General features: G+C 38.3%; 2 protein-coding genes across 2 annotated transcripts in view; one reads left to right on the forward strand and one right to left on the reverse strand.

The window, feature by feature from the left end:
• LOC106524078 (uncharacterized) overlaps positions 1-2,431 on the reverse strand; it is a 6,211-nt gene extending 3,780 nt beyond the window's left edge. The window contains exons 1-5 of the mRNA XM_014017724.1: positions 2,330-2,431; positions 1,514-1,658; positions 1,308-1,403; positions 480-624; positions 256-401 (exon numbers count right to left, since the gene is read on the reverse strand). Of these exons, the coding sequence (XP_013873178.1) occupies positions 256-401; positions 480-624; positions 1,308-1,403; positions 1,514-1,658; positions 2,330-2,429 (632 nt within the window). The 5' untranslated portion in view covers positions 2,430-2,431. The remainder of the gene's footprint in view (positions 1-255; positions 402-479; positions 625-1,307; positions 1,404-1,513; positions 1,659-2,329) is intronic.
• Positions 2,432-8,509: 6,078 nt separating this feature from the next.
• LOC106524079 (uncharacterized) overlaps positions 8,510-9,806 on the forward strand; it is a 10,613-nt gene continuing 9,316 nt past the window's right edge. Inside the window, exon 1 of the mRNA XM_014017725.1 lies at positions 8,510-8,712. Within this exon, the coding sequence (XP_013873179.1) occupies positions 8,613-8,712 (100 nt within the window). The 5' untranslated portion in view covers positions 8,510-8,612. The remainder of the gene's footprint in view (positions 8,713-9,806) is intronic.

The raw sequence follows: 9,806 nt of genomic DNA on the forward strand, positions 1-9,806 counted from the left end.
GTTTTGGTCCTCCATACTGCAGAAGCCTGATAATCATATATTCATTCAAACCAGGTGTGTTGGAGCAGAGAAACAAGTAAAACATGCAGGGCTGCGGCCCTCCAGGACCAGGATTGCCCACCCCTGCTCTAAATGGTGGATATGCTTCAATTTTACATTACTTAAAAGTATAGTTTCGTCAAATTATTTATTGACGGGAGCAATGTTAGTTTATCTAAAATTTTGAGAGTTCTGACCCCTACGGTGACAGCTTACCATCCCACCACATCTGCCAGAACAAGGGACAAAGAGACGGTTGCTGCTGTGCTCCTGTCGACACCCCACAATTCCAGAACTACGGCAAAATTGATGAGAGAGGCGACCGAAGTCCACGTGGTGTAAACAGTCAAACCATTCTGGACCTGAGCACACAGGCAAAATGTTAATATTCACAAGAGACACAGATAAACTTCATAAAATCAACACTCCCTCTGTCCTACCAGTATTCTGAGACAGGCCAGGTCTTTGCGATGATGTGTCTGCAGCCACAGTCCATAATAATCTGTGGCGTAGCAGCAGAAGAACAAAGCGCTGTAGTTGGAAAATGCAATCAGGATCAACACAACCAGAGCTCCCACCATCAACCTGCAAAGAGAGAAAAGAGCCATAAATATATCACATCAGGATATTAGTTGGTAAAAATCAAGTATTAATGCTCATTGTTGTTAATTTCAGGAACACAAATCAGGATGAAAACCTTGAATGAGCTGCAGCCACACAGCCTCGGAGCTTTGCCTTCCTAAAATACAGTAATCGCCTAACTATAAAAACCTATTTTTGTGTTTCCTGAAAACTTGAAAACTTGAGTTAGGAGGTTATTTTAGGAAGCTGATGATATGTAGGAAAAAACAAACTTGTTTTTTTTTTTTACATTTCTTGATTTATCTTGTCAATGAATGTGACAAAAGATAGATATCCTCCCCAGTTCACCAATWTGCATTCCTTGGATCTTGACAGTAACTGTTTACAAAATCAGTGTCAGCTGTTTTCAGGACTTTAAATCTATCTGCACTCAAAAACAGATTATTAACCAAGTTATTTCAAGTGGTTCCACTCAACTGAGTTGAGTAAATGTAAAGCAACTTTCACATTTAATTTCAAAAATTATGTAAAATTGCTTTACATTTAGAGTTTTCGTCTGTTTCTCTGTTATTCTGAATGACTGAAAACCTGGTTCAACCTGTAAATTACAGTATGTTCATCACAGTAAGTGTTTGAATATTTTTACTGAGCATCACTGAAGCAATGAATAAAACTGGGACACATACTCCCTATCCCACAGGAAAATCCATGTTATGTTCAGCAGCATGCTGCACAGCCAGGACAGGTAGAAGCCATAGGGTAGCAGAGACTGAGCCCAGGATCTAAACAACAAATAAAATAAAATAAAATAAAATAATAATAATAATAAACATTTTTATTCTGCATATTGCCCTAGTAAATATGGAGTAAGATTGCCTTGATGTTAGCTTACCCTCTGAAAACAAATGAAGTGATGTAAATAAGCATCAGACTCAGCCAAATATAGATAACACTCCAGATGGAGAAGGTCCAACCAGCTGGAGTGATGTCTGTCTCATAGCGGGCCGACACATTAGCTGCACTGCTGAGGAAGGGACCTGGACATGAGAGACGTTCAGCGTTRGAGACACCCTGAGATTGAAATTCATGGTCTACTAAGACACTAATTTGGGTTAACATGAATGCCACAGTTGCCTCACAGCAGCGCCCTGATGTTTTCTGTTAGCTGAACATAATGAYTGAGCTGCTGCTGTCAGAGACCTGCATCAGAATAAATAGGATATGAGTTCAGACTGTGTTATCTTTGACTATTTCTCAGATACAGCTAACATTTGAACTCACTAATGTTTCAAAAGTCTCAAAAACATCTGTTTGTGTGACTGAAGTTACAATTAACTCAAATGTGAGAAGAAAACTATCTTTACACTAAAATTTATATATTTTTCTATCACTTTGTTTATTTGTTTGCAAAGCACACATTTATCTTCATTTTTGAGCAACAGAAGGTATACAGTGTAGGTTTACGTTAGGTCATCTGAAATAMCACAGCTYTAATTGAACTCAAACTCAGGTTGTMGTGAAAACTCCTATGAGTTTTAGGGACCTGAGCTGCCACGAGGAACAGACCATGTTAGATAACTGGAAGCATCCCTACAGTAAAAACYAGTTTAAAACCAGTGAAACATTGAATATTTTGTCAAACTTGATATGAYGGGAAGACACAGAAAAGTTACTGTAAAGCAAATGCAGAAAGACTGTAAAAACTTACTTATAGCTGATCCTGCCAACGCATTTAGGACCACAACAACTAGAAAAACCACAACGCTTAAGATAATGATCAAAATTCGGCTCAAGCTGTTGTCCTTCATCTTTGCGGCTTCTCTGCTGATGGGACAGGTATGGGCACGAGCGCTGTTTATAAAGAGGTACCTTCACGTGAATCACTTAAACGCCCCCTTAAGAGGGAACGGTTGTAAAACCTTTAACCTCTGCAATAAAACAGGATTATGAAACTAGACATGATTGAGAGATAAAAGCAAACATTTTGCTTTCAAAGTAAAAAATATGTTTGTTTGATTTTCTGTGCTGTCCAGAAGACAGACAATATTTTTAAGAGTTCAAAATAATTCATTAGATTTAACCTATAATGCAGAAAAATTATGATGCTGTTGATCATGTACATCCCTGTTTACAGTTTCATTATATGAGTCAATATTTCCAAAAAACGTTTCTTGTTTTATAAGACATTACATGAACAAGGGAGGAAAAGGAACCACAGCTTGGATTTTAGAAAAAAAAATCATACTTTATTTTTACAAACCAGATGTTCAGCTCAGGCGTAAATATTCCTCAGTATTTCAAGCCTGTGGAACTTGACTTGATTAATGGTTTCCATGTTTGAAAATATTTCTTGTATGACTGTTTACATTTGAAGTAGTGTAACTAAGCTGTTAGACAGTGAGTCAAAACTGCTCACATACCCACACAATCTCCCAAAATCACACAAACCCTGGAACACTGCATTTTTATTTTTTCCTATCCTGTATTAATTTACATACAATGGACACTTATATAAAATTTTATTTGCTGCTTAAACAGTCTGTTTCAACATTTAATAATAGCTTCACTTTCAGTTAAACTGAGAGCAGCTCTCATCACTGCCTCTCCACAACATAATTATTGTCCTGTTTTGCACCTGTTTTATGATGCACATGTTTGCACAAGTGCACTTTATGTAACGTTGCACATGCTTGCACACATGCACGTTGCTAGTATTTCAAAATTAGCACCTTGTTTTTATTTTACTGTGTGCACACTGTATAAGTTTGAAATGACAATAAATCCACTTATCTTGAATTTATTATGAGCGTTGAATGCAACGTGTGAAATTTGTAAAGGTGCAATTGTTTACATGTGATTATCAACTTAAACCCTAGTTATACATTGTGCTTTTATCTGTCCTTTTTACTACGTTGGTGATAAGAAAAAGAACTAGTTCAATCTTTAAAGAACAAAGACCTAATAAAAGCAAGTTTTCTGCAAAACTAAGTCATCTTTTTCATCTGTTTTTACTTTTATAAAGGTTTGGAGCATTCAAAATTAATTTAACAAATATGACAAATCACATTACCTAATGCAGAGAAATACATGATGTAACAAATTTTGTAGCACTACATAACACAGCCCACAGTCTTGTAAATCATTCGTAAATGCTAATAAAATGTAGTTCCAGCACGTGAGTTGTACTTATGAAATACTTCCCATTGTTTTATAAGAAGTCACATAGGTTCAAAAGTTCAAGGAAAAATTAGATAATTGTGCTTTTAGTGGAAAAGAGCAATAAGCAGTACTATGAGTATTTTGTTTCAGTGAGGGTTCCACTTTGGCGCAGAGATAAACAAACTTAATATTTAGTATGGTAGTGTAGTATTTATGAGACTTAAAATACTTCTCTCTGGTTTTGTAGGAGAAAATACCTCCATGCTGATTTTCCAGGTACTTTTCTGTGTCCACAGCTCAAAAAAGATGGAAAGTGTCTCTTGGTAATGCCACACCATGCTGTCATTGCTTCTATAAAATTTTTGGAGAACAGATATAACATAATCTCATTACCCATTGCAGAGAAATTTATGATGAACACAACAGGTAAAGTTAAATAACACYTCACAGTCTTGTAAATCATTATTAAATTTTAGTAAATTGCAGTCTTATCATAAGAGTTGGTGCTTATGAAATGCTTCCCTGGTTTTGTAAGAGGTTACATAGGGGTTCAAAGGTTCAAGGTAAAAGGGAAAACAATTGGGACTTTAGTGTTCTTTAGTGTCTTTTAAAACAAATCCAAAAAACTCCACTGCACTTTGACCTCAGGTCGTCTACCTGAAGCCTGGGAGCTTCAGGGTTCTGGGTCATATCCTAGCCAACACGTTCTCACTCCCAACTCATAAACATATTGACGCTTGGTCAGGTACCATCTGCGTCCAGTTTTGGACGCGTCGGGTATACCCCTTGCATCAGTTATTGAAGCCTGCGGCTTTTCCAGGTTGCACCACATGGGGGGGTCCAAAACTGTACAAAGACAATACCTGACCAAGCGTCAAAATGTGACTAGTTGGGAGTGAGAATGAGTTAATCCTAGCTGCTTCTATGCGCTCTTCTGGACAAAGATCTCTGARGYTGTTCCTGAGAACCACTGTTGGAGCCACTCTTCCAGTTTGGGGGGTCCCAATGACCACTGAGGCTTTGACTCTCCACAGCTTCTCTAGTCTTTCTTTCAGCCCTTGATATTTTTCTAGCTTTATGTTCTCCTTCATGATGTTACAACTATCATCACTGCCTTTGTCTCTTGCTTGTTGACCAGCACAATGTCTGATTAATTAACCATCACTTGTTTAATCAGTCTAGATCTGGAGGTCCCAAAGAATCTTAGCCCTGCCACTCCCACTCTTAGTAAAATCTCCCACTTTGACTATGGGACCTCCAGATGTTCCTGTACGTTTGGTTTTGGTGTTTCATATACACTCACCAGCCACTTTRATAGGTWCACCTGTCCAATTGCTCATTAGTGCAAATGTTGAATCAGCATTGCAGCAACTCAATGCATTTTGGCATGTAGACATGGCCGAGACGGTCTGCTGCAGTTCAAATAGAGCATCAGAATGGGGAAGAAAGGTGATATAAGGGACATGGTGGCATGGTTATAGGTGCCAGACGGGCTGGTCTGAGTATTTTACAAACTGTTGATCTACCGGGMTTTGCACACACAACCATCTCTAGGGTTTACAGAGAATGGTCCAGCAGTTCTGTGGGCTTTTTAATGCCAGAGGTCAGAGGAGAATGGCTAGACTGGTTGGAGCTGATAGAACAGCAACAGTAACTCAAATAACCACTCGTTACAACCGAGGTATGCAGAAGAGCATCTTAGAATGTACAACATGTCCAACCTTGAGGTGGAAGGGCTACAGCAGCAGAAGACCATACTGGGTGCCACTCTGTCTACTAAGAATAGGAAACTGAGGCTACAGTTCATGCAGACTCACCAAAACTGGACACTAGAAGACTGGAAAAACGTTGCCTGGTCTGACGAGTCTTGTTTTCTGCTGCGACATTCGGATGGTAGGGTCAGAATTTAGCATCAGTAACAAAAATGCATGGATCCATCCTGCCTTGTATCAACGGTTCAGAGTGGTGGTAGTAGTGCAATGGTGTGGGGGATATTTTCCTGGCACACTTTAGGCCCATTAGTACCAAGTGAGCATTGTGTCAATGCCACAGCCTACCTGAGTATTGTTGCTGACCATATCTATCCCTTTATGACCACAGTGTACCATCTTCTGATGGCTACTTYCAGCAGGATAATGCTCCATGTCATTAAGCATGAATCATCTCAGACTGGTTTCTTGAACACAACAATGAGTCGCCAGATCTTAATCCAAGAGAGCACCTTTGGGATGTGGTGAAATGGGAGATTCTCATCTTGGATGTACAGTTGACAAATCTGGAGCAACTGCGTGATGCTATCATGTCACTGTGGACCAGAATCTCTGAGGAATGTTTCCAGTACTTTGTTGAATCTATGCCATGAAGAATTAAGGYRGTTCTGAAGGCAAAAGTGGCCCAACCCAGTTCTAGCAAGGTGTACCTAATAAAGTGCCTGCTTGCTTCYCACATCCTGCTATTATTTGCTGGAYTGTCTCGGGGGAATCTTTACACAGCCTGAAGCTATGCCTGGTAAGGTAGACCTCAGTCTCCATTGCTCTTATATGCTGCCATAATTAGTGTCTTTGTGCTGTCCTTCASTTCAGCCTTCTCTAGCCAATAGGATTTGTTGATATTAGCAACTTCCTCACTCTGCTGGTTCATACTGTGCAGGGAGCCTAAACTCCCTCTGAGGGAGTTTTGGCCTGTTCCTCACAGGCCTTTGAGGAACAGGAGTGAAGATTGTTCTATTTTTCACTTAATGCTAACTTTTGCAACTGACTTYTAATTKTACACTACAGTTGTWTCGCCTGATAGGAGCTTCCATGTTATACGGAGGCAGATGATTYGTTGGTTGTTGGATGGAACGGTCCCTTTCTGGGGGTCTTTCATGATCAAGACTGTCTGGCCTGGGGTCAACCGTTCTGTGTGGGTCCCTTCTATTAGCTGRTTCAGCTGGTTCATTTGTGCTGCTAGGTGTACAAGCATTCAGAGTGGTCATTTTCTTTAGCTGGAATGTGTGGATCACCTCAGATCCTGATGCAGTTCAGACTTTAATACCTGAGACCCTGTCTYGGTTGTTTGCCACAGTGATGGATCCTAATTGTTGTTCCCCAGATTGGTGTATTTAGATCTTGCATCCTGCATTATCACTGAGCACGGTGTGTGATTTTGTGTTCTTCTTGCTTTTTCAGTATTGGTCCCAGTTTTGAGTGAATCTACTATCATGCTATTCTGCTGCCATTGGGAGTACACTTTGGATGGCATGTGGCAGAGAATACCCTATGTATACTCTGGATTCTGGTGTTCTGGTAGCCTCATCCTCTGTGGGACTGAGATTTAGTTTTTTTTTTTTTTTTACCTTTTTTTTGTTTTGTTTCTTTACCTTGCTCAATGGGGCTTGGTACCTTCTAATGGTAGGGATGTTGCTGTATCCCCACAGACCTGGTGTCCTAGTTTCCCCTTGCCRTATTTGTTGTTCCTTTATTGTACATTATAACATGCATTTTGTTACCTTATAAAATATTCTGCATTTGTGATTTGTTATATCTGTTTAAATAATTTGAATACTGCAGCAAAAACAAGAAGAAAAGAGGACTAAATCTCTGACTAAGTGGACTGGCTAAATATAAATTAAAGCATCAACTGTAACTTGGATTTATTTTACATGTCATCAGTAGTGGGCAAAGTTYMCCTAAAGCACTACTAAAGCACTAATAGGGGAACTAATTTCCTGATTAGTGCTTTAGGGCTTTTGTAAATTCAAAAATTGATTAGTGGATTAGCACTTGCTAAATTTATAGGCTAAATTTAGAAGCACTAACTGAGGTCTATAAATGTTATTGAGCAATGTTAATGTTAACAGCTGACGGTGAAAGCTGTCACACATTTTGTTCATATGTGTCACTTATCCACTAGGTGATGTATGAACCCAAATACAGCTGTGGAATGTTGATGATAGAGCAACATGGCTGCATGTGACTCATATGTTCTGTTGAAGAATGTTCGTGGGTTGACTGGGTTATTTTAGTGCTTTAGAATTAGCTTTTTTTATTTTCAGTGCGTTAGTGCTTTAGAATTAGGGGACCTAAATATTTGAGATAGTGTTTTACGGTTAGTGGAACTAATTTTTAGATTAGTGCTGCCCCCTTCATGTCATCAACTGCACCTTTAAAAACAAATTTCGCATGTTGCATTCAAATGCACAGGAAATTAGGCCACTCTTTATGTAAATGGTAGGCTAACGCAATAAGGTTTTTACAAACATAGAAGCAGTCAAAACGCCAAGTTTTACAGTCTTGACATACTTGATCATATTTATGCCCGAGTTGGGAAAGAATAATAATAAAATAAAATAAACCTAGAGAACTCCTTCTTTCTGAAATCTCAACTGCGTTTCAGATTTTCTTTTGAGTGAACATAATGGTTTTTATAAAAAAAAAAAGAGAGAACTCTAGTCATGTAATAAAACTGTATTTTACAAAGGATTTTGTAATTATGGGCTAATGATTTTATTAACATAAATTCCCCTTCTATGTGGATCATACCTGTTTAATTACATTTGAAATATTCGCAACAACACTGTGGAAAACAACAATTTTTCAGCTTAAAAATAAGATGTTGTCATTTATTCTTTAATCAGACTTCATTAAACAATGACTGATTGCAAATATTGACGGACCAAACATCCGCGCGCTCTAATAGAAGGGACATTTACATGATTCACTTGAACGCATCACTCCATAAACTGCGCTCGCTAGTTTCAGTCCAGCCTTGTTGTCCAGCCGCCCATCTGCAGCTCGAAAACAGCTTAAAAAATAAACCCCTTTCTGAAACACTAAGAGCAAGACGCTAAAATGAAGAGCAACATCCTGAGTCGTATTTTCGTCATTATTTTCTGCGCTGTGGTTTTTGTAGCTGTTCTGGTCGTCAACGCGTTGGCCGGAGCTGGCAGAGGTAAGTCACAGCCTCAGTTTATTTGGTCGGGTGTGTCTCTACCCCCATTTTTATATTMACTTTCAAGTCTTTGCGTTCTTATCTTCGTGTCTGCCTTTTCACGTTATAGTTTTAAAGTAGAGAGGGTTGACAACATGTTTAAAGAGATAAGGTTTCGTTTCATTCCGCTGCTGTTTTTACATGGTTATGAAACTGGTTTCGCTGGTTGAGGGAGGCTTCCAGTTATCTAACATGGTCTGTTCCTCCTGGCAGCTCGTTCATCAAAACACAGACGAGTTATTTTTCCATGGCAACCTGAGTTTGTAGKTTAGACAGGCTTAAATTAGACATCTGTGTTAATTAAGGCCCAACATAAGCCTAAACTATAAACAAGATGATCATAAAACCCACATGTTGCTCAGAGTGTGACCAACTGATCCACAGCATTTTAATTATTATTATCTTGAATAGTTAGTTAGTTAGTTAGTTAGTTAGTTAGTTAGTTAGTTAGTACATTTTTTCCTAAATAAATTATAGAGAATACATTGTGCTTTTTATACCCTTACATCCTTTTGTTTTGTTAGAATGAAGGAAAATACCTTTCCATCCTCCACAGCAGGATGTGGCCTTACAAATGAGACACTTTCCTTCCTTAATGTAGACACATGTGGGCACATAGAGAAGTTGCTGAAAGTTCAGCATYGAAGTATTTAAAGTTATAAAACCAGGGACAAAGTCAAAGTATTTCAAGTCTCAACTAGGGCTGTGTATTGGCAAGAATTTGGCGATACGATACATATGACAGAGGGGTCACGATACGATATATCCCGATATATTGTGATAATATAAGCAAGGCGATATATTGCAATTTTTTGTCCAAAAATTCTATTAAATAAAAACCTCTTACAGGAAAAAAAATGAAAAACCAAAATTCATTGTCTCAGAAAATTCTAATATTACATAGACATGCTTTTGATGCATTTACTGTAGCTGTGTTCTGCTTTGTATGTGTTTTATTTTATTTGTTTCATATTTCTTATTTCATCCATGTTTTTAATTATTAGACTAAATTTGCCAATAAATAGTTTGAAAATCTATTTTTTGCAGCTTTTAGT

Source organism: Austrofundulus limnaeus, unplaced genomic scaffold (assembly GCF_001266775.1).
Source record: "Austrofundulus limnaeus strain Quisiro unplaced genomic scaffold, Austrofundulus_limnaeus-1.0 Scaffold175, whole genome shotgun sequence".
Classification (NCBI taxonomy): Eukaryota; Metazoa; Chordata; class Actinopteri; order Cyprinodontiformes; family Rivulidae; genus Austrofundulus; species Austrofundulus limnaeus.